This window comes from Typopeltis vanoorti, chromosome 15, assembly GCF_054136105.1.
Source record: "Typopeltis vanoorti isolate ZY-2024b chromosome 15, IOZ_Tvanoo_1.0, whole genome shotgun sequence".
NCBI lineage: Eukaryota > Metazoa > Arthropoda > Arachnida > Uropygi > Thelyphonidae > Typopeltis > Typopeltis vanoorti.
In genome coordinates, this window is record NC_143563.1 from 19,559,395 (window position 1) to 19,586,465 (window position 27,071).

Sequence of the window (27,071 nt, forward strand, 5' to 3'; positions counted from 1 at the left end):
ATACTAAATCACAACAATGAAATTGAGTTAAGCTAAATCCTTCAATTATGAAAAGATAAGATTAAGTGTAAGCATAACACTACTAGGATATAATTCCTTTCACAAGTTATTCATAGTACACGCATTGAACACTTACATTAATACTCTATCAATAACTATCTTAATTCTAAATTTCATTAGTCAATCCTAGCCATTCTTAATCAGAATACTGCCTATCAACAATTCTTCTTTTTTCCATGGGGTTTTAACTAATTCAATCAAATTCTCACTTAAACGTTCTCTATTAGTGTCCTTAATTTACAGTATACACAAAATTCTCATTCTTCTAAGTGATTTTTAACATAGAATGAAATTCTTTACATTACTGGATCCTTTCTGATTTCATGCCGCTATCTCATGTAGATCTGGATTACCTTACTGTAAAGTTATCGACTGCCTCTATGCCTGGCGATGCACTATGCTTTTCTTTGAATCACTTTTGGACTGTGGCGTGCTTTCTATCGCTCAACAGGAAATTTCCTCTGTTCTCTTCGATGGGACTTTATTCAAAGGCTCGATTCTGCATAGGCCGTCGTAACACGATCAGCTTCGCTTGGAAATCCTCAAGCATTCTCAGGAATAGGCCTCGTCCGACATCACTGTAGTCGACCCACCACTCTCTCACGAATCACCCGACAAACCTCTTAAAACTGGAATCCAGGAACCGAAGAAGAAAAAGCCCTTTGATTAAGACCCCGTGGAAAAAAGAAGAATTGTTGATAGGCAGTATTTTAATTGAGAATGGCTATTCTTGACTAATGAAATTTAGAATTAAGATAGTTCTTTGATATCGTGTGCATCGTCTTTTATTCACCCTTTTGTGAGTCCTCTGTTCGATCTCCTTTACCACACAAAACTCACTGTTCATGTCCCTTGGGTGATCCCACACTCTCCCCAATCTGTTAGGTCACTATTCCAGGTAGCTGTTCTGACGTCATTTTCCATGTAGGTACAGCCTCCGGTGCTATGCTCGACTCATGCAGATTACATACGATTATTTTGGATTACTACTTATCTGTTTGGAAATTTCGTAATGTACTAGAGCTTAATGGGATTTACAAATAATTTAACAATTCCTTTACACAATTCTCACTATTCTAACACAAAATTCTCTGCTTCTGAATTCAGTTATACAGGAATAAACTTCCGTATATAGCACTTTAGAACATATAATATCACATAACACAAGGAAATCTTCACAATTATATGCTGATGTGCAGGTATCTCCTTAATTAGTAATATTTATTATGTTAAATCCTGAATAAAGAATTTCTTTGCAAGATTCCTTCATTCAGGATCAGTTCCATTTATTTACTACCAGGTTATGAGTGAGATTGAACTTGATCTTATATGAGAAGTATTGGTTGAGGCAGTTATAATATTACTATTATTACTATTATCACGGGCAACTCCAGGGAGTCATTAGACTCATCGAGGGAGGCACCAAATCATATTCATCACAACTATTTGACATTCATACAGTATCTATCATACCTCGCCTTAAACTCATTCACTGTCACAGCATCCACCACAGACTCAGGGAGCGCATTCCACTCATTCACTACTCTAAAAGTAAAGAACCCAGCTCTAACACCTTTACTAACCACACTTTTGCCCAGTTTCCATGGATGTCCCCTAGTCCTCCCACAACCAGCCCTGTTCTCAAAAATATCTTCTGAATTAATTTTATAGAAACCCTTCAGTAATTTGAATGTCTCAATCATATCTCCCCTCCTCCGCCTATCAACCAATTTTTGCAACCCACAAATCCTCAACCTGTTCTCATACGGTTCATTCCACAGACCTGCTATCATCTTGGTCACTCGCCTCTGGATCCTCTCCACCTCCTCCCCATCAAGAAGAAACCTAGGTGACCAAATCTGAGCACAGTAGTCTAGATGGGGTCTTATCAAGGCTCGATACAGAGGAACAATAACCTGCTTGTCTCTGCTTGTCAACGTATTCTTCAGCAACCAAGTGATTTGATGAGCTGTTTTGGTCACTTTTGCAATGTATCCCCTAAATTTCAATTCCTTATCTACCAACACTCCTAAATCTCGTGCCTCATCAATTTCCTGGAGCACGGTTCCACCAATGCAGTAAACTGCCACCAATCTTTTCACCCCAAAATGCATAACCTTACATTTTGCCACATTAAACTGACATCCATTCTCCTTAGCCCAGACCTCCAATCTATCCAAATCATCCTGCAAAATTTTGACATCATCTGCATTCACTATTGCCCTACCCAACTTCGCATCATCCGCAAACAAATGAACTGTTCCTCTCAGATCATTTCCTATATCATTTATGAACAAATTAAACAGCAGTGGTCCAAGAACAGATCCTTGTGGCACACCACTAGTCACAGGCCGTCTTGTGGACTCTACTCCCGAGTAAACCACTCTCTGATATCTCTCCATCAACCACCCTCCTGTCCATCTCACCAACCCTATGTCCATTCCCATATGCTGCAATTTACTGATTAGAATTCCATGTGGAATCCTGTCAAAGGCCTTGGCAAGGTCCAGTAGAATCACCATAAACCCATTACCCTTATCCAGTTCAGCCGTCACTGTGTTATAATTCCTTCCTCCCGTGTGTCCTCTCCTCCTTCCAATCAATGCGACCATAGTTGAAATCTCCCATAATAATCACCCTCCTTCCACCCATTTCTTCTATTTGCTTGTGCATACTGTCACCACCATCTTTTCCATCACCTGGTCTATAGCAGCACCCAACTGCATATCTGGTTCTGCCAGCCACAATCTCACACCAAATGGCCTCAAATGTGCTCTTTTCTCTATCCTGCAATTCAACTTCTATTCTCCTTGGCTGGAGTTCATCAGCTATCATCAACAATACTCCTCCCCCCCGTTTTATGCTCTCTGTCATTCCTGAACACACTATACCCATCACATTCAATCCCACTAGTTATATCATCTACAGTCAGCCATGTTTCACTAATACCTATAACCTGTGGTCTGGAAGTGCCAACCATGGCTAAAAACTCTTCCTTCTTGTTCCTAATACTCCTAGTATTAGTGTACATGAATTTAAGACCCCCATTAGCCCCAACCCTACCTTGATGCCTTATATCAACTATCCCACTCAGATTTGTTGTCCTTATTTGCTCTGGCATATTATATTCATTCTTACATTCAACTGCCTTCATAAGGACTGTATCTCTACTCCCCCCCCCTAACAAATCTAGTTTCCCTGAATTTGCACATCCACTACATTCAGCAACACTTTCTCAAGTCTTCTTACACCGTAACCATTCAAATGCAAGCCATCCATCTTATATAGATCCTTTCGCCCATCAAACTCACTCCACACATCCACAAATTCCACACCACTCGTCATACATAACCCACGCATAAAGTCATTTGCAATTATAGCCCTCCTTTTAAACATTTCACTGTCATACCGTGGCAAAAGACTAATCATTCTAACTCTCTCACTCTTTTCTTTTGCTACCTCAAACAATTCATTCAGATCTTCTATCATTTCCATTTTATCTCCTTTCAAATCATTCGTACCTGCCACAACAATCATTTCTTTCCCCCTATCCTTTTGCTCTCTAATAGACGCAGTTACGTCCTTTATGGTCGCACCAGGTTGGTACGATTTTGTCAAATCCTCTACTAACACACCTCGTACTAACGAGTCTCCATACAGCATTCTATCCTTCATTTTGTTCATGTTCACATTCATACGTCTATTTTTCCTGTCATACCTTTTATTATTGGTTGGTTCATTCAGTCTACTTTTGTTCATGCACTCTAGCTGCTGTTTTACTTTTTCTATCGCACTATTCAACAACGCGATCTCACTCAATGCATCTATCTCATCTCTTTTGTTCTCTGAGAAACCATTTATACTATCATTCACACTTTCTACATTCACACTCACAATTTTCATGTACAACCTTGCCGTTTCTTGTCATATCGCTATTTCCTTCATTCTGAAGGTTGACAAAAATATCACACGATCCGAAATACACTTCAATTCCGCATTCTCCCTACATTTTCTACACACATTCAATCCTTTATTATCATCTAACCACACGTCGACCACACTCCGCAAAGCGTACATTTCTCAGCTAGTACACTGACTCATTTCTTTTATGCTACCGTTCTTTGATAACGATGGCAAACCTTCATTACTGGCCGCCATTTTCCTTCGCACAGGTGCCATACTTATCTTTAACGTGTTTTGTCAAATTATACGTTGTAACACACCAAAAATAGACGCACTAAAATACGCAAGGCAAACAAAACAAAACTACACAATATTAAGTAATTTGTATCGATAACTGAAAATGATACTTATCTTATCTGGAGCTTGCACGAATACTACACATTACGAATTCATCTAGCGGCGACTTCCCGACATGGATTATGTTATAAAACACTTTAGTACACTAACCACGCTAATAAAGCTCCAATAATATACCAAAATTAAACACTTAAGTCCATTAAATTGAATCCAAAACACCAATAAATCAACAAAAAACACAAATCTCTCAGGAGCTCTCCGATAGCACGTCCGTTCACCCTAATATACAAGTCTAACATGAATGGATAAGGTCATATGCTCAACAGTCATGATCTCTCTCTTCTAATGCCTATCTGCTCATATTTTGCAATAGGTTTTGCAGTCTGCTCCCCAGAAAATTTTCCACTGTTCATGTGGGATGTCAAGCAGAACATCTATGGACATGATAATTTTCCTGTTATTTGTACTATGTCTTCACAGGAACCATGTTCTCCTACTCAGATGGCCATCTGGAAAATTCGTTAGCCTGACTGGAATACTTTTCTCATCTTGCGAAATTTAATGCTGAAGTAGTGTCAGTAGACACCATTCAACATCAAACCATGAAAAAAGTTTGCCATAGTAACTGTAAATGAAGCAGTGAAGCATGTAACAGATCGTATTGTCCAGGCAGCAACAGCCGCCGTTCCAAAAATGTCATCCTAATTTTCACTCTATCCAATGCCTTTGTAGAACACAGATTCTCAAGTTGCCAAAAAGGATGAAGACGAAGCATGGGGTATATTTGTTGGCCCTACCACATCAAACCTAATAAGTTTTAAATGTGCTCAGGACAGTGCACATTACGTGAGATGCTAGAGTCAGAAACAATCTTGGATACCGTTTGCATCATCGATTAATCAAACTGCTAGTGCAAAAATTGTATGGAATAAAATTCAGAAAATGAAAGGTAGATATGAAACACACTGTTTGTCTAGCTTGGAACACAATGGATGTGATGTTTCTGGTCCCAAAGCTATTGGCAAACGATTTAGGAGAAAATTTTGCTAGGATCTCAGCAACAACTTCATATCCTCTGTCTGTCTTTGGAAGATATTGGAGAAAATGGTAAATGCCAGACTTTTCTGGCAACAAACTTCTCCGCAAACACACAATGTGGCTTTTATAGACACCATTCAACATCGGACCATTTGGTCCATTTAGAAACATAATAAGGGATATTATTCATATTATGACCTTTTTCTTGACCACTAGTATTAATAAATTAAAGACTTAATTCTGTATGTTAGTCAAGTAAATAATAGTTTAATATTCGATGTTTCACTGACTAATATATGTCAGCATTTTCAAAGGATACACTGGTAAGCAATAGAAAGTAACAAAAACTAGGAAACTAACTGACAATTCTAAAAATTATATAAAGTTATCAATGTGCATGATAACAATACGACACGTGATACAATACGCGTGTCGCAAGTGCAACGTTTTATTTGTTGAGATATTTATTGTAATTTTCATGAAAGTTCATTTCTTTTTGGTTAAATGATCTGATTAGAGTTTTCCATATATCTGGTAGGATTAGGCCTTGATTCTTATTTAAGTTACCTGTTGAATGGGCAACTGTAGCAGCTTCTTTGAATGTTCTGGAATGGTATATGTAGGGCATATAACTCATATCCCATTCAATATTATGGTAGGTAGAGGCAAAGTGGGAAGAAAGGCCTGATATATCTTGTCTGTTATTCCTTACATAGCCTATGTGTTCCTTCTTTCTTGTTTCAAAACTTCTAGATGTCTGTCCGATGTAATTGATAACGCATGAACAGGGTATGCTATAAACTCCGGAGTATTTATAGAAAAGATGGCTATCTTTTGGTGATCTTATAAACTTTTGAATGGTCTCAATAGGTTTGAAGGTTACTCTGATATTATATGGTTTTAGAAGAAGAGCTAATTTTTATGCATCCGTTAACTCCAAGACTTTATGGTGTTCCCAAAATCCATAAAGAAGGTACACCATTACGTCCAATAGTAGATGGTATCCATTCCCCTACTTACAATCTATCAAAATATCTAGCCAAAATGTTACAAGAACACATTCACAACACGGATTCTTATATCAAGAACTCCCAACATTTCTTGGAGAAATTAAAAAACATCCGTATCTCTGAAGATAATATTATGGCTAGCCTGGATGTCACATCTCTATTCACAAATATCCCAGTTTCAGAAGTCATCGACATCTTAGAAAACTTGTTCCCACCAAACATCACCAAGTTGTTCAAGCATTGCTTAACTTCGAATTATTTTACATGGCAAAAAACCTATTACAAACAACTTACAGAATTAGCCATGGATAGCCCTCTTTCTCTCCTTCTTGTACCGACCTATTCTTAGAAAATTCAAAAACTCAAATTTTATCCCAAATTACCCCTAAACCAACCACATGGTTTAGGTATGTTGATGACATCTTCATCATTTGGAATCACAAAAAAGAAGAACTAATAGATTCTTCTTTCGTTTATATAGAACGAAATATATAAACCTACTAACACTGGACGCTACCTCCATTTCGACTCATCTCACCACATATCCCAGAAACTCAGCATTATCCATATGCTCAAAAAAAGAGCTATACAGTGTACTACAGACCCTGGTGACTTACAAGAAGAATTAATGAAAATATCCAGAGACTATCCCTAAATGGCTACCCTACAAGAATCATCAACAAAATTCTCTTTAATGACATACCGCAAAGACAACAAGATGAAACCCAATACATCTCTATAAGAGTTCCATTTGTTAGTACCATATCCAAAAAATTAGCTCTTCTTCTAAAAACATATAATATCAGAGTAACCTTCAAGCCTATTGAGACCATTCAAAAGTTTATAAGATCACCGAAAGATAGCCATCTTTTCTACAAATACTCTGAAGTTTATAGCATACCCTGTTCATGCGGTATCAATTACATCGGACAGACATTTAGAAGTTTTGAAACAAGAAAGAAGGAACACATAGGCTATGTAAGGAATAACAGACAAGATATATCAGGCCTTTCGTCCCACTTTGCCTCTACCAACCATAATATTGAATGGGATATGAGTTATATGCCCTACATAGAAGAGAACTACCATTCCAGAACATTCAAAGAAGCTGCTACAGTCGCCCGTTCAACAGATAACTTAAATAAGAATCTAGGCCTAATCCTACCAGATATATGGAAAACTCTAATCAGATCATTTAATCAAAAAGAAATGAACTTTTATGAAAATTACGATAAATATCTCAACAAATAAAACGTTGTACTTGCGACACGCATATTGTATCATGTGTCGTATTGTTATCACGCACGTTGATAACTTTATATAATTTTTAGAATTGTCGGTTAGTTTTCTAGTTTTTGTTACTTTCTATTGCTTACCAGTGTATCCTTTGAAAATGCTAACAGATATTAGTCAGTGAAACGTCGGATATTAAACTATTATTTACTTGACTAACATACAGAATTAAGTCTTTAATTTATTAATGATAAGAGATACTTTCCTGAATCGAGATCATCTCTTCTTTGACATGAAGAAAGTTTGACATAGTTTGGAGATATGACATATTAAAAGACCTCTGTAACCTTGGTCTCTGAAGGCACCTTCTTGTATTTATTAAAAAATGTTTTAGCCAAGTCTTCCAGGTCTGAGTGGAAAGTCAAGATATATCATCAAGAAGATGGTATTTCCTAAGGCTCTGTCTTAAGTGTACCACTCTTTACTGTCTAAAGTTAATTCAGTGTAATTTATTGTCATTCTTGTAACGTGAGGGTAATTGAAAGACAACTTCAACAATCAGTTGTTTGTGTCTCTTCTTGGGTCTCTTAGTAATGGGTTCAGGTTTTCAGCAGAAAAAGGTGTCTGTGTATACATCTATTAAAAATGCATTCTTCACTCAGAATCTGAGTTAAAAATTAGACAAAATATTATTCCAGTAGTAAAGAAACCATGTTCTTATGATTCATCTTTGACAGAAAGCTTACATTCCTTCACATATTCATCAACTTAGAGAAAAGCAGAAGAGAGCATTGAATCTCCTTTGCATTCCATTCTCTACTGAATGGAGCTTTATTTTAATTGTGCACTTATACATTCAAAACTGGTTATGAGTTTCAAGTCTGCAGCCATGCAAGGCAGAGTAGCTTGCAATGGTTGGATCCTATTATTATTTTTTTTTTATTATTCCGGGAAACTCCAAGGAGTCGACAGACTCATCGAGGGAGGCCCTAACATCATGTCAAGAACAACTATTCAACATTCACACAGTATCTATCATACCTTGCCTTGAACTCATTCACGGTCGTAGCACCCACAACAGACTCTGGAAGCTTATTCCACTCATTCACCACGCTCCAAGTAAAAAACCTAGCTCTAACACCCTTGTCAACCATGCTCTTGCCCAGCTTCCATGCATGGCCCCTAGTCCTCTCACCACCAGTCATATTTTCAAAAATATCTTCTGGATCAAAAAAACCCTTCAGTAATTTGAATGTCTCAATCATATCACCCCTCCTTCGCCTATTGTCCAATTTCTGCAACCCACAAATCTTCAACCTATTCTCATAAGGTTCATTCCACAGACCTGCTATCATCTTGGTCACTCATCTCTGGACCCTCTCCACTTCCTCCCCATCACGAAGAAACCCTGGTGCCCATAACTGGGCACAGAAGTCCAGATGGGGTCATATCAAGGCTTGATACAGAGGAACAACAACTTGTTTGTCTCTGCATGTTAAAGTATTTTTCAGAAGCCAAGTGATTTGGTGAGCTGTTTAGTCACTTTTGCAATGTGCCCCCTAATCTTCAACTCCCTATCCACCAACACTCCCACATCCCTGGCCTCATCAATCTCCTGGAGTACAGTTCCACCAATGCGATATACTGCTGCTATTCTTTTCACCCCAAAGTGCATAACCTTACACTTTGCCACATTAACTTGACATCCATTTTTCCTAGCCCAGTCCTCCAAACTATCCAAATCATCCTGTAAAATTTTGGCATCCTGTGCGCTCACAATTGCTCTACCCAACTTTGCATCATCAGCAAACAAGTGAACACTTCCTCTCAAATCCTTTCCAATATCATTGATGAACAAATTGAAAAGCAGTGGTCCAAGAACAGAGCCCTGCAACACTCCACTAGTCACAAGCCATCTTTTAGACTCCACTCATGAATAAACCACTCTCTGGTATCTCTCCTTCAGCCACCCTCCTATCCATCTCACCAACCCTATATCTATCCCCATCTACTCCAGTTTACTGATTAGGGTTCCATGTGGTATACTATCAAAGGCCTTGGCAAGGTCCAGTAGTATCATTGTAAACCCATTACCCCTATCCAGTTCAGCTGTCACTGTGTTATAAAACGTGAGCAAGTTACTGAGGCATGACCTACCCTTCACAAAACCATGCTGTCCTCGATACAGTATCCCATTTTCTTCTATCCAATCTTGTATTTTCCTCTTGACTATTTTCTCTAAGACCTTGACAATGATTCCTGATATGCTAATCGGTCGGTAATTTACAACAGCAGTCTTGGAACCACCTTTATGCAGTGGAACTATTTTCCCCTCTTTCCACCCGCTCGGGACTAACCCAGACCCGAGACTCAAATTAAACAAAATGGTCAAGGGTACTGACAATTCTTTAGCTGCTTCACGTACTGCACGAGCTGGTATACCATCCAATCCCACAGATGTATTGACGTTGAGGTTATGCAATAGACTACTCACCCCCACTTCATTAACCACAATTCCCGTATAATCTACTGGTTTATTCGTTTCTGCAATGTCACCACCTGGATGATATACTTTTGCAAAGTGCTCACTCAGTAACTCAACTATCTCAACTGATTCAGTTACCTCCCTACCATTGGCATTCTTTAAAATCAATCTGCCATGTACATTTTTCCTTTTACTTGCTACATATCTAAAAACTGTTTAGGATTCTCTTTAGCCTTCATGGCCAATGTTCTTTCGTAATCCTTTTTTGCTTTTCTTACCACACTCGTTACCCTTCTGGCCTGCGCTTTATACCGTTCATGTGCCTGCCGGTCACCTTTCTCCTTTAATTCCCTCCATAGTTGTTTCTTTTTTTGCAGCTCAAGCTTAATGGTGTTATTCATCCATTTAACCCCTACTTGATTTATTATTCGGACTCTAGGTATACAGTCAGCCATTGCTTCATGCAAGCACTTCTTAACTACCTCCCATGCACTATCAACTTCTAGTCCTTGCAGTTGTACATGCCATGGCACTGAACCAATCAAACTCCTATGCTTGTCATACTTTCCAGCCCTATAATTCCACATGTACCCTGTCTTAATTGAAAATTCTACACCTCCTCTAGCCACCTCCCAAGTCAAGACGCTATGATCACTCTCACCGATTGGTGGTAATGTGGTCATATTTGTTACAGCCAAATCCTCAGATATAATTACTAGGTCAAGCACTCTCTGACCCCTAGTATTTTCCATTACATGCTGTCGCAGATAGTTATCCCTTAATAACCGCATAAAATCCAATTCCTTCCTCCCGTGTGTCCTCTCCTCACTCCAATCAATGCGACCATAGTTGAAATCTCCCATAATAATCACCCTCCTTCCACTCATTTCTTCTATTTGCTTGTGCATACTGTCACCACCATCTTTTCCATCACCTGGTCTATAGCAGCACCCAATTGTATATTTAGTTCTGCTAGCCACAGTCTCACACCAAATGGCCTCAAATGTGCTCTTTTCTCTATGCAGCAATTCATCTTCTATTCTCCTTGGCTGTAACTCATCAGCTATCATCAACAATACTCCTCCCCCCATTTTATTCTCTCTGTCATTCCTGAACACACTATACCCATCACATTCAATCCCACTAGCTATATCATCTACAGTCAGCCATGTTTCACTAATACCAATAACTTGTGGTCTGGAAGTGCCAACCATGGGCAAAAACTCTTCCTTCTTGTTCCTAATACTCCTAGTATTAGTGTACATGAATTTAAGACCCCCCATTAGCCTCAACCCTACCTTGATGCCTTATATTAACTATCCCACTCTGATTTGTTGTCCTTATTTGCTCTGGCATATGATATTCATTTTTACATTCAATTGCCTCTCTAAGGACTGTATATCTACTCCCCCCCCCCCCCTTAACAAATCTAGTCTCCCTGAATTTGCACATCCACTACATTCAGCAACACTTTCTCAAGTCTTCTTTCACCGTAACCATTCAAATGCAAGCCATCCATCTTATATAGATCCTTTTGCCCATTAAACTTACTCCACATGTCCACACATTCCACACCGCTCATCATACATAACCCATGCATAAAGTCATTCGCAATTATGGCCCTCCTTTTAAACATTTCACTGTCATACTGTGGCAAAAGACTAATCATTCTAACTCTCTCACTCTTTTCTTTTGCTACCTCAAACAATTCATTCAGGTCTTCTATCATTTCCATTTTATCTCCTTTCAAATCATTCGTACCTGCCACAACAATCATTTCTTTCACCCTTTCCTTTTGCTCTCTAATAGAATCAGTTACATCCTTTATGGTCGCACCAGGTTGGTACGATTTTGTCAAATCCTCTACTAACACACCTCGTACTAACGAGTCTCCATACAGCACTCTATCCTTCATTTTGTTCATGTTCACACTCATACGTCTATTTTTCCTGTCATACCTTTTATTATTGGTTGGTTCATTCAGTTGACTTTTGTTCATGCACTCTAGCTGCTGTTTTGCCCTTTCTATCGCACCATTCAACAACGCGATCTCACTCAATGCATCTATCTCATCTTTTTTATTCTCTGAGAAACCATTAATACTATCATTTACACTTTCTACATTCACACTCTCACAATTCTCATGTACAACCTTGCCGTTTCTTGTCATATCCCTATTTTCTTCATTCTGAAGTTTGACAAAAATATCACACTCACGATCCGAAATACACTTCAATTCCTCATTCTCCTTACATTTTCTACACACATTCAATCCTTTATTATCATCTAACCACACTCCAACCACACTCCGCAAAGCGTACATTTCACAGCTAGTACACTGACTCATTTCTTTTATACTACCGTTCTTTGATAAAGATAGCGAACCATTATTACTGGCCGCCATTTTCCTTTGTACAGGTGCCATACTTATTTGCAACATGTTTTATCAAATTATAAGTTATAACACACCAAAAACACACAAACAGACGCACTAAAATACGCAAAGCAAACAAAACTACGCAATATTAAGTAATTTTATCAACGATAACTGAAAATAATACTTATCTTATCAGGAGCTTGCACGAACACTACACACTACGATATAAACTCAAACTCTAATCCTATCCATCATTAGGGTATATGGAATGTTACTGGTGCTTTTCCCACCTCATCTATTCAAAGTCTCGATGTCAAGGTGAACGAACTTGCTTTGTCATTTAGGTAAAAACAGTTGTGCCCTAAAAATAAAGTGGCTTTCAGAGCATCTTGCATGGCCTAGTATCTTTTCTCTGCTTTTGGGAGGCTCAGTATGCCACACATCAGGTTACCATACGTTCTTTCGGTATTGCTAAAGAGATTACTCAAGTTATTGGCATGAATCTTGACAACATCAGCAGAACCGAAAATAACACAGAATTTATTCATGGCAGGTTTGCATTTTATCATGCAACTTCTCACTGTTTCAACTAAGGAACTTGGACATTCCATCATTCATTTACATGCAGTTATTTAATGCATATAGAACAGAACACTGATTTTCTTCTCATCTATACTAATGGTTCAAGATCTGAGACCTCTGTTGGCTGTGCTGTGGTATTTCCTGACTTTATCATATCCAATCAGATCTCACTTGATTGCAGTAATTATATAGCATAGTCATGCAATTCAGCTTGGGCACTTAAAAGAAAACTGCTACCAAAAGCATATAATTTATACGATGCATTGAGTTCTTTACTGGCCAACTCGTCTCCTATGTACAATCTGCATTTTTAGTGCTTTGCAAAATTCTGCAATGTTTTACAAATTGAAGTTCCTTAATTTTGATATTCAGCTGTGCTAGATTCTTAATCACTTTGAAATTAAGTGAAATGAGACTGCAGATACATCTACTAGATCAGCTTTTATATTTTCCAAGTAGTATTTGTCAGTCCTGCAGTCTAAGACTTGAGACAATTTATAAGATCAAAGCTAATAATCTATTACCAGTCATCATTAAGCCCAAAATTATATGGGCTTAATCTTTTGGCATCTTCATAAGTCACAGATATCTTACACACACACATTGATTTTATTAAAATGCAACATGTATCTGATCATTTATCATGTTCTGGTGGAGTGCAGCACTTCATTCGAAATAGGAATGAATTTTTTACTGTACTGGCCGAGCCATATAAACTCAGGCAGATTTTAGCAGACTCGGATAAATTGCATGAATTTTTTTTTTTAATTAATTTATACAAACACATGTAGATACTACTTGGCTTTACTAAATTTTTTAAAATGATTTTTTGTATGCAACATATTATTTGCTTTATTGATACTTATTAATACCATGAGTACTGCTGTAAATCTTTGATTTTGTACAGTGGGATCTTTGCTGTCCTTATGCCAATAAACTCCTAATCAACCCCTCCCCCCTTCCACATACCACTTTCTGATATCTTTCTCTCAAGTACCCTTTATCCAAGTCAGGTTTATATTCCAATCTCATATTTTCCAATTTATACAACATTTCACTTTCTATGGTGCATATTCCATAACTTATACAAATTATGTATAAATGGGATTAGTGTATAATTTTTGGGGGGAGAGGAGGGGTGGGGTAAAGAAAGAAAGTAAATCAAATCGTATGTTCAGTGTATTTACACCTATTCAGTAGAAAATTCATATTTTCCTTAGTTGAAACTGTAGTTGATATACAGAAGATAAATAATTTTAATTTATCATGTACAGTTAATTTTTTATAAGATTTGTTTTGTATTCACAGAATAGAACCAGCAGAATATGTTTCTAGTCTTCTAAAAACCAAAATGAATTATTCTTAATACACCCTATCTTTATATGCACATTCACAATTGAATATCACCTGCTAGCTTTATCATATCCAGGTGTCTACATTAAACAACTTGAGAACTGCTGAATGTATTTCGATGAAATTTAATATATAAGACACTGAGAAAGAGCTAACTAGCAATTTTATTAAATTGTATGTTGATTACTTGACATAAAATCAGAACAGTGGAATGATACTAACTTCCAGATGGAATGTACTTCTCATTTCTTGTAAAGTGACCTCTGATACACTGATGAGCATATCCGAATTCATAATAACGTTCTATCCTTGTCATGTGACCTAACTTGTCTGGATCTTACCTTCACAGTGGGAATAAGGTCATCAACAACTGTATAAATAATGTTAGTGATGAAGCATGGACCATTGACTATAAAAAAAAAGAATACTGATGAAAAAATCAAGCTAGTAATCATCACCATTGAAAACCAGAACTGGAATACGGCATGGGGAACGTGCTCATCCCATGTGGTCAAAGAACCTTCCAAATCCATTTCAAATGTATATATATATACATATATGGTCTTATTTCCATATTCAGTCTAAACCTCACCAACTTATCTTGACAAAAAATTCAAATTACTACACCCTTATATACTATTTATCACAACTTTCCCAGTCATGCTCTTTGACTCATTTTGCAAAGATGGTATCTGTGCATATATTTTTTCTACCATGACAAAATGCACTCAACTTAGAATCTGCTGATTTTGACCTCCTTTTGCTGAATATCTCTCAACTAAATTCTCTAAAATTCATTTGCTTTATATGTTGCTCTCCTGATACTACCAACTATTCCAGACTTTGACTTCCTTTCTTTAAATTTTGATTCTCTTCAGTCTTTCCTGACAGTGAGGTAATCTTCCTTAGAGATTTTAATGTTTGCAACACCAACTGGCTTTCTTCTTCTTCCAGATGCATAGATCAAGCAAGTAGAAATGCTGAAACACTTGCTGTCATTTGTGATCTTACTGAAATTGTTCAGATGCCTACTCGAATACCATATAACCCCAACCACTCTCCAAACACACTAGACCAGTTCATTATTAATACACTGGTCCTTGGTACATTGTGAATGTTGTTTATCCTCAAGGTAATTCAAACCATAACTTAATGTTGATCTCTTCCTATGTGGAGCAACAGGCATGTAGCCACTTTCACCCAAGCATTGTATGATGTTATAAAAATGTCAAGTGAGATGATGATCTCTGTAACTTTGACTCATTTCCTTGGTTGGATACTGTTTTCCATGTGTACTGAATGTGAACTGTTTTCCATGTGTACTGAATGTGAACTGTTTTCCATGTGTACTGAATATGTCACAGAAATCCTCATTGGTATGAAAACATTCCTTATTTTGCCATTCTGAGGCCCCCTTCCTTGGTTCTCCAAAAGGTGCATTAATGCTGTACTGTACAAGTGAAGAATCAAGCACATCATGACTGGCTGTCATCCAAAGCATCACTTTCCTTTATTGCTTGTAGCACAGAATTGTTGCAGAATACTATCAACTCATCCAAAATGGATGAATCGATAGTTTCTGCTTGCCTAAGCTATCTGACATATCATTATTCCCACTGTTACACTCATATGGTTCTATTGCATCACCACCTACAAAAAAACCCAGCCTCCTGGCATCTAACTTCTCCAATTCCTGTATGGTTAACCCTGACAAATGTTCATCTGAACTAATATCAATAATACCTCCACATCTTTTAAATCATTTAAACATGTGCAACAACTGCTTACCACTCCATCACAGTTCAGCTCCAAACCTACAGAACAAATTCCTTCTATTTTAATTAATTGTGAACAAGTTCCTTCTTATCCATCCATATACTGACTTAATATAGGTTGGCCAACCTGCCTCTCACGTATGTATGGAATTATCATTTAAATAAAAAAAAAATCATTTTACTAGTGCTGTACAAGGTCATTAGTGGAGCATTGCAATTCATGGCCTTGTACAGCACTCACTCAAAAATGAGTGGGGTTTTTGCTGTCCCTCTGCTGTCCATGATCTTAATTGTCCCTAGCAGGGGTGGCTCGTGCATAGGCATTGTGGAACTGTAACACCCCCAGTTTTTCTTGACATATAAATATATTTATTAATTTATTTATATTTGCCTGTAATATTTAATTTTATCATCAACAATCCTATCTTGTAGCACTTAGGAGGGAGAAGGATGCTAGCAGCACTGTGTTTACCACTGTGTCATATTGCTATGCGCACAAGCATATGCATGTCATAGTGAGATACGAGCTATTAATGTAATGCGACACTGTTTGTTGCGCAGTTCCACTGTTGTTTATATGCAGTTTGCGCCAGTAGTAGAGTGTTCGTAGTGCTTATCGTGTTTACTTCGTCTCTATTAAATATTTGGACATTACAATTAAAGGATTTAATTATATTGTCCAAAAATTGTAAATTCATTCCTTTAATTACAATTAAAGGAATGGATTTTATTTTTAAGTAATTTTGAATTATACTAAACTGTATAATTTTATTGATAATAAACAATATTTTTTCATGAAGCAAAACAAGAAGAATATATTTTATTTTTAAGTAATTTTGAATTACTTAAATAAAATATTTTTATATGTTTTTATTATTATTATTATTAAATAATGTACCATTTTATTGGGAATGGATTTGCAACATTGTTTTAACATACTTTTCCTAACTTGTTTAAACATAAAATAATCATTTAAGTCTGTATTAAAGCTAGCTTAATTCTATCTTCTGTCATTTCTTATTACTTTAAATTTATTAAAGTGACTTATAAAAAAAAGTTGTTTTTTCCCCCCCAGGTTGCTGAAATGTTATGTGCAACAGGTTTTATGTCTCGTATAACTTTATTAATCTCCAATACATATGCTTCTGATAAAGGCCAACCAACCTGTACTATATGGGTAATTTATTTTATTTTCATAAAATCATAATGATATAGATTGTCAATACATTAAATATTTACCTATTATATTAAATGCTGAAATGTTATATGAGAGATTTTATCTCTCATATAACATTACTGATCTCCAATACATGTGCTTTTGATAAAGACCTACCACCCTGCACTCTTTGGTTCATTTATTTATTTATTATTATTATTTTAAATTAAAGTTTTTTTATTTTTTTTTATCAGCACATGATGTAAGTAGGTTGTCAATATATTAAATATTTGCTTTCTTACTTATCCTCTTCATGCCTCATGGCACTTAAGGCCATGATCCATTTCTTCCTGATAGCCACCAATTCAGCTCCTCTCCTTTCCAAGGCAGCCATTCTTCTTTCCTTTTTGGTCATTCTTTGCCAAATCCATTCAGACCTTCCCCTTTTCCTTCTGGGATTCATGTTAAAGCTGCTCTTGGAATCTCTCTGCTGTCCATTCTCAGTATGTGTCCAATCCATTTCCATCTGCATGTTTTTATTTCATCCACAATACTCTTTTTTTTTTTTTTGTTTAGTTAGTTTATATAAGTTAGCATTTGGTATACATTGGTGTCAAAATATTTTTAATATTTTACGCAGACATTTTGTTTGAAAACTATCTAATTTAACTTTTTTGGTCAGTTTTCCATGTCTTGGATCCAAATAATACTATGGCCTTAACTTTGCTATTGAAGGTGTTTATTTTGGTTTTATTATGATCTTTGGATAATTTCTATATATATTATTTAATTTTCTGAAAGCAGTATATGCTTTTCTTAATCATTTTCAATATCTACATTTGCTCCCAAGTATGTAAAATTCTTAACGTCTTCTGTTGCATGTTGATTGATTTTAATTTCTATGTGGCATATGCTGTTCAATATCAGAACTTTTGTTTTATTCATATTTAATTTAAGAACAACCATTTCAGCTATTCTATACAAGTCTTCTGATTTTGCTTGTATATCAGTCTATTTTGATGATATCAAGACTATGTACCTGCATAATCTAGTTCAGGCATGGCCAACTTCATTCTATACGAGGGCCAATATATGATGAGTGGTGGCATCACGGGCTGCACACTTTTAGATAGAACTTAAATAAAAATGAACTCTGCATTTTTTTCAAGGCAATAGTTATATGTATTGAATTTGCTATATTTGTTAAATCATTTTACTATTGGGAGAACAATATAAAATACTTGAAACTGAGTCTCTGAAACTAATCACTGTAACCAGAGCAGAGCAAGTGACTTTTAGTGATGTGTTACTCTGGAACGCATAGAAATCTACCACTCCCACTACTACAACTCGCACAGAGAAGAAGTAGAATTTATAAATTGAGTAATCTTTTTTAAAGCAATTTTGATTCTGTGTTGAGAATATAAATTGTTTCCGTCATCAGAAATAATGAATATAACTAGTATATCAATCAGAAAATCTGCGGTTGAAACTAATAGCTAAATTGATAATACATATAATTTAATATAGTTTTTATCCTGACACGGGCCTGCTGTTGGCCACTCAATGATCTAGATCTTCCAACTGTGACATAGGATTCCATTTAATTTCTCTTCTGATACCTGTAATTTTCCTCATAATCTAATAATGACTGTGTTTAACAGTAAACCAGATATTACACAACCCTGTCTCACACCAGTCCTTCTCAAACCATTCAGATGTTGTTTGCTGTGCAAAAACACAACTTTTACTTCATGTATACATGTCTTTGATTATTCTTACATATTTGCCAGGAATTCCATAGCTTCTAGTAATTAACCATAATGTTTCTCTATCTATATGTCAAATGCTTTGGCAAAATCTATAAAATTTAGGTATAATAAAATGCAGAGTTCTATGCTTTATTCAATGATGTCTCTTAAAATAAAAATATGATGCACAATACTCCCATCTGTTCTAAAACCAACCTGTTTCATGCCTTAATATTTTCTCCACTTCACTTCGCTTCAAGTGTTCAAGTGAAGTGAACTGTTACTTCACTTCACTTCTTCTCTACTTCACTATTTTTCAATATTTTACAGAAATTTTTTGTAGGTACTGACATTAGACTAGATCCTCTCCTTCTCACACTCCTTCTTTTGGATTGTAATTTTCATTGCTTCTTTCCACTGTTTAGGTAGCAATTTATTCTCTAGCAATTGTTAAAGATCAGTTGCAGTTTATCAGCAGCAGTTTCTTTAGTTGACTTAATCATTTCAGTTGCCATATTATCATTGCCTAGTGACATTCCACTTTTCATCTTCTCTGTTACATTTGTTCTTTCATTTTTTTAGATATTGATTCTAATGAAATATTTAAATCTCTGCTTATAGGAGGTTCTTCCATTAACAAACTTCTAATCATGTTATTTATATTGTTTTCACATTTAAAATCTCATCAAAGGATGTTTCCACCTTCTGGCAATCTTATCATATTTAGTTAGCAGCAAACCATCTTTATTCCTTACAGCATTTACTTGGTTATTTTCTTCAGATCATATTTTCTTTGTCATATCATACAGTTTTCCTAAGTATCCTAATGTTGCAGCCTTTTGTACTTCCTCTTTCAAACTGTCCCCATAATTCCTTTTATCTTCTCTTGCAGATCTTTAACTAACTTGTCTTTCTCTCTATAATTGCTCAAATGAATTTCTTTAATTCTCTGAGATTTAGTATATTTTGTTCTTTTTTCCCTTCTTAGCATCCAAACAGTCTCTTGCCACCTCATTATATACCATTAAAATTTTTTTTTACTGTTTTTTTTTTTAATCATGTCTTCTGGGCTTCTTACTTTATCACTTTCTAACTTCTCATCTTCCAAAATACAAAAGTGATTTTTATCATAATAGAAAAGTTTTGCTTTATTTCATTCATTTTTAATTTAGATGTGTCATATTTTAATTTTAATTTCTAATTTTTTAAATCTCATGCAGTTTTAATTTAATTTTGGCTGTTACTAAGTAATGGTCAGATCCTAGATCAGCTCCTCACCTTACTTTAACATCTAAGAGTGAATTCTTAAATTTACCTATTATTGCAATATGATCAAATTGGGTTTTGCTTTTGCCATTTCCTGATACCAAGATCATTTTATTTATGTCATTATGTTTAAATAAGCTTCCTCCTATCACAAGATTATTCATTTCACAACATATGACCAGTAGGTCACACATTCTGATTTTTTGGACCACATGCTTCATTACTTACTTTTGTCAACTTTAGCATTCATGTCACCCATAAGAATAAACATGTCATGCTTAGGTTCTTGTAGGTATTTATTCTAATACATAATATCTGTAACTTATCAAAGTTCTCATTTTCATTTGTTGATGGATAAACCTGTATTATGGTAAATATAATACATTTTCAATCAAGCAGTTATTATTCAATCATTCATGGGCTCCAATTTATCAAAGTTTTACTTGCCTCTTCACTAAATATAAGCACCACTCCTTTTTCTTGATTTTCATCCTATCCTGAATACAATATATGATAACCATCTATAGTTGTCACTCTTCCCAAGCCTATCCATCTCAGCTCACTTATTCCTAAAATATCTGTTCTGTACTTTCCCATTTCTTTAATAACTTCTTGAGTCTTTTCGGTTTGAAACATGGTTCTAACATTCTATGTTGCAGTTTACCTTTTCTATTTTGGTGAAAGTGGCGACTTCATCTATTTCAAAGGTCTCTGCAGGCTTTGAAACTTAATCCATGCTTTATCCTCTTGCCATCTCATATAGTGGTCATCAGAAATCCTGCAGGCCAACACACCTAACACCTGGTGTAGTGGCTCACTTGAGCCCTCAGTTTCCATAATCAGAAAATTTTTACAAAGAAGGGTGATTAGCCCTTTGCCCTGACCCTCCTCCTTTATCCAGGCTATGCCTTTGGGTGATCTACCAGCTAATCCATATATTAAATATTATATTATATTAAATATAATTTATATTAAACAGTTATATTAAATATTTATATTACATTAAATATAATCCTGCAATATACATTATACAGTTCCATTGTGATAGCCTGGTTGGCTGAAGAGATAGTATCTGTGCTTTCTGATCTGCAGATTGTGGGTTGAAATTCTACTATGGTAGGTATGTTTGCTAATATTCTAAAATAGTGGACGATTTTCATAAACTGGTTTATGACTGCCACCCTTCTTTTTGGAGGCTTGAAGGCTAGGTGGGGAAGAATGTGTATTATATTACATTAACACCAACATCAATATTAATACGTTGTAAGCTTCAGCCTTTGGTATTATTTTCATTAAAAAATACAAATAGCGGTCTAAATCTATTCAGCATAAAAAGAGAAAACTTCTTATATTTTTAATTGCTATAAAAATGATAAAATTAAGAAAGAATAACATGGCATTAATTACAACAAATGAAGTTTATTACCAATTACCATTGCACAAGAAATGTGTAGCATAATAGAAAATGATGCCTCATAAATCATTAAGCTATGCTGTTACCACATATATTTTTGTTCACTAATAATTCCATTTGACTGCAGACTAAAATTTCATGTTTCATATCTTTGGGGAGGTTTGCTCTATAAAAAATTAGATCATTTTATTTATGTGTTTGAAACATGTCCTTTCCTTGAATGTGTCATGTTGCAAACACATAAAGCCATCCACATCTTTGAGATGCTTGTTGAAATTAGGATGATGAATTAATCACCCCAATTTCATATGCATTGCAAGGACTCAAATCACAATTATCCCCAAAGCCAGAATTCCAAGCACAGAATATTATGAAGAAGCCCATACATATATATGTCAGATACAGAAAGCATCAAGGATATAGAACTATAACCCAACACTTAAGACGTTCACATGTGGGCATTTGGGACTCCCTTGCTGCCACCCTAACTATCTGATGTAGCGAGTGAAAACACTGTGTCCCACAGCAATTCCATCCTTGCATATTGATGAATGCAATACATGTTGTGATGGGTCTTTGATTGTAACCAAATCTGTGTTCAGTGGAAGGAACTAATGTGTTTGTTTAAGGATATATTAGAAAATAATAATTAACGAGTATGCTGTATTTGGTTGGTATGTTTGAATCATTATTAATAAGCTATGCAGGAATGGAAAATACAAGGAAGAGAAAGAACAGGTGTGAATAGAAATACTTTCATTACTGGAAATGAATTATTAAAAATTAACGTGTGATATTATGTGCATATCCTATTGGAGCAAATGACATGTAATCATATAAACTCTAGACATGGCATAATTAAAAAAAAACCCTCTTATCAGGAGAGTGATAGAGATTTGTTCGTGAAATGTAAGTAACCAAAATAATTAACAAAAGCTGTATACATTTGCCGGCTCAGTAAATAACTACAGGGAGGAACTAATCCAGTGATCAGGTGATTCATCTAAGAGTAACAGGAACACATGTGGGTTGATGGAGCAGCAAATCTTATAAAATTTGTTGTGCTTGTTATGTGTATTTATTTCTATGTTTTATTCATATTTCACTTGAATTTTAAGAATTTTCTGTTATACACTGGTGAACAGTGTACACTGTTTACATAGTAATATATACATAAATAATTTCCAGTCATCATCGGAATTATCCGCCCTTTCGCAAATTTTATGTTCATTTATATAATTTATATACATACAGTGTATATATCAGCAACTCTTCTGCCTTATTAATAATAGATATCTCACATATTTTATTCTTTTGTTTGAGACCAACAACAATTTACTTCTTATAATACATAGAAGAATTAATTTTTATTCAAGAATGGATGAATTCTTACTTATTACATCTGTTCTTTTAGAAAAATGAAAACACTGCATCCCCAACTGATATTATACTGCAGAAGCAAAATAAACAAGTACTTTTATTTTGTATTACTAAATACAGTACAGAGACATTTACAGTCCATTACTATATTTAGCAATAATTTTTGTAATCAGAGACAACTGGAAGGAACCATCATAATGACCCTCTCTCACCAACACTGTTCTACATGCATGCCAGAAAGTTTTATTGTAGTGCCAAACAGGGTATCTGACTAAATACATTTGTCCTGATATCCTCTTTCGAATTTTCAGCTGCAGAAAATATGTGTAATAGCCGTTTATTATGCAGTCACTGGGTACAGAAAGCACAAAATTTATGCAAAGCAAATTTTTTAAAGCAAACAAAGATGCGCACGCACACACACACACACACACACACATACCATGTTTCCCCGAAAATAAGACCTAACCGCAAAATAAGCCCTAGCATGATTTTTCAGGATGCTCATAATATAGGCCCTATCCCAAAAATAAGTCCCAGTTAAGATCGTCAGCCAGATGGACACATTTAGTACGTCCGTTGCAACACACGACAGACATATTGAATTATAAAATAATAATATTAATATATAATTAAATATAAATAAATAATATTATTGACATTAATACTTAAAATAAATGATAATATAAATTATAATTAAGTATTTGTAAATACCCAAGCGGGTGCCTTTGGACGAGAGGTAAACACCTATGTAAACAGATGAACTTAAGACATTGCCGAATGACCAATTGGAGTACAGACACAACGCAACAGGTCGTGACTTGGGTGAAGAATTCATGGGATAAAATCACTGACAGCTGTGTGTTGCCAATGCACTACAAGCAGGCTACATGAACAAGAAGTGCTCATTTGAGGAGAGCTCTATTGCTGGACGTGAGAGATTGGAGCCAATGGTTCTACAGGAAATGGAGTCACAAGAAATTCAGGTCGGAATTTGGAGTTTGGAGAGTTATGACAATGTTCCAGAAAAAGATGACATGACTGTATTTGAATAAATGTAGATTTTTGTATACGAATAAATGTAGATTTTTGTACATGAATAAATGTAGATTGTTATACATGAAAAAATAAGACATCCCCCGAAAATAAGCTCTAACGCGTCTTTTGGAGCAAAAATTAATTTAAAAGGTCTTATTTTCAGGGCAATACTACGGTGTGTATATATATATATGTAATTAATTTTTTTTTTTTTTTTTTTTTTTTTTTTTTTTTTAGCATTATGGGAAAATACTAAGAATAGTGATCAGAGCTTTACTCAAATTTACAATGAGTTGCCTTGGTGTTGTACCATCTTTAGACTTGAACTATGTTTCAGGCGCAAACTTAATTGTTTGCATACTTGGGATTAGGAATTAAATAACCAAGCTTATAAAATTAGCAGCCATTGTCATTCCACTGCTGGATGAAGGCCTTTCCAAGATTACTCCAAAACTGTCTGTCCATGGCTCTCCTTTCCCATGTCACTCCTGCAAATCAGATGATATCATCAATTTGCCATGATTTAGGTCGGTTTTGTGGTCGTTTTTCCTCTCATGGAATCCAGTCCAGTACTTTTGTCCATCGTTGATCTTGTCTTTGAGCAATATGCCCAGCCCATTGCCACTTCAGATGTTTCACTCTTTCTATGATGTCAGAGACTGGTTTGATTTCTTATCCACATATTCCTTTTGTGATCCAGTCTTGTAATACCAAGCATACTTCTTTCCATACCAAATTGTGTTGTTCTTAATTTTTGAATTTCCTTTGCATTTAGTGTCCATGTTTCACGGCCATATATCAAAATAGAAAGAATGCATTAGTTAATAAAAACTTTTCTTTTCAGGCATAATGGTAATTGGCTTTTGAATATTGAATGTAATTCCAAATGCTTTCCACTCAAGCATCCTGCATCTTTTAATTTTGTCCATAATATTTTGTTCCAGTCTGCATGGTTAGCCTAGTGGCTGTACGCTTCGCAACCATATGCCCTGAGAAGGAGTATCCTAGGTTCGATTCCCATCAGTGACATGAGGAGCTGAAGGATCTTCCTCAGCAATAGCCAAGTTAGCCGGTCTTGGGCATGGACAATAGGGTTTTTTCCCCAATTTATCCTGAGGTTTTTCATCCTGCAAAGCAGGCAAACAGGCCTTAAGAACTCAACACTACAGGACATAGGATACACTGGGGCATAGGGCTGACCACCTTATCCTGTGAACGGTTTGAGGTCCAATGATTAATAAACCCTTGACACCTGAAGGTAAAAGAGGGTAAAAGGAAGATGAGAGATATTTTATTCCATCAATATCTGTTGTCCTAAGTATATGTAATGATCTACTCATTTAATTTCATCATTATTGATTTTTATTATTTCTGGTTGGGCATAGCTATTGAACATAACTTGGGTCATCTTTAGGTTTATCTTTAGTCCAGCTGTTTTGCTAGCAATTTGGAGTTCTTGGATACAAGTCTGTAATTCATGCACAGTTGAAGTAAAGTCAACTGTGTCATCTGCAAAGTGTAAATGGCTTAAATACTTCCATTTATCTTCAGACCTTTCATTTCCTAATATTTCTTATAGGCATGCTGTGAATAATTTTGGAGATATTGTGTCACCCTGTGTTATACCTCTCTGTATTTCCACAGTATAGATGTTTCCATTGAAATGAATTGCTGCTGTGGCATTGGTGTATGCTGATTTGATGGTCCTGACGTATGGCTCCTCCACTTGTTGGTTTTGCAATGCTTTAAGTATTGCACAAGTTTTTACTGAGGATACCAGGGGCAAATATTCTGGATATGCTAGGTGTGCATCCACTCAGTAGCAACATCGCCAGGAGCTTCCATAGCTCAGTCAGTATAGAAGAAGTACTTTGGTTGGAAAGACCTGGGTTCGATTCCTGTCCATGACATGAGGAACCTTTATCTGGTCTCTTTCGACTAAAGGTGAGTTACACCTTTAGTTAAAAGTTTGTTTCACCTGGAAACTCGGGTTTTTTGTCCCTCAGAACAGACAAACCGGCCCATGAACATGCGCACGCGCACACACACACACACACACACACACACACACACACACACACACACACACACACACACACACACACACACACACATCTACAGTCATAAAATACATATTTAAAATCCCTCATTGGAGGGCTCAACCACTCCTAAGGGATGGTTGAGGAAAATTGTTGGGAACTCCATACGAAAACAACAACATCACCAATATTATATTTTTTCATTTATTCCGTTAAAGACTCCCCTAATTGTTTCCTGGATTCATGATTCCTAAAATTAAACACAGTACACTAATGCTTCACGAAGAGGACACTTTTCGATGCTTAAACATTGCATCAGATTTGCATTAATAGCCCAGGTGTGTGGTCACAAATACATACACCTTTGAAGAGATGTACAAATGATGCCACTTGTCAAATTCTTAGCGTTCCAGTGGTTTTAAACTGTCCAGAAGGCAAAGCAAGTTGAGCACTGAGACCTAGTGGCTGTGATTGGTTATTGCATGCATGCAGACTAGTCTGTAGGAGCGGAGTGTTTTCCCATTAAGTGTGCCATTTGAGTTGTCTCTAATTACACTAATTGTCCTAAATATAGTACACAGATGTTAAATATCTGTTTACTGTATTTAGTAATAAACAAATCTATTTGTTTTTCTTGCTTGTGCAGTACAGCATCTGTTGAGGTTGGAAAGTTTTTTAACAGTAGGGACATTTTTATTCTAGTCTTCAGAAACAACAAACAAACCAAAAATTTATCTATTCCTGAATACAAATGAATACTTCTGTGTATTATAAGAAACTGTTGATCTACAACAAAATACTAGCATATGTGAGATATCTATTATTGATAAGACAGAAGAGCAGCTGACACTAAA

At 35.8% G+C, this 27,071-nt stretch overlaps 1 protein-coding gene across 1 annotated transcript in view; it reads left to right on the plus strand.

The window, feature by feature from the left end:
* LOC150098439 (nucleoporin NUP188-like) overlaps positions 1–27,071 on the plus strand; it is a 280,537-nt gene that overhangs the window by 201,234 nt on the left and 52,232 nt on the right. Inside the window, exon 22 of the mRNA XM_090405212.1 lies at positions 17,249–17,350. Coding sequence (XP_090261338.1) covers positions 17,249–17,350 — 102 coding nt within the window. The remainder of the gene's footprint in view (positions 1–17,248; positions 17,351–27,071) is intronic.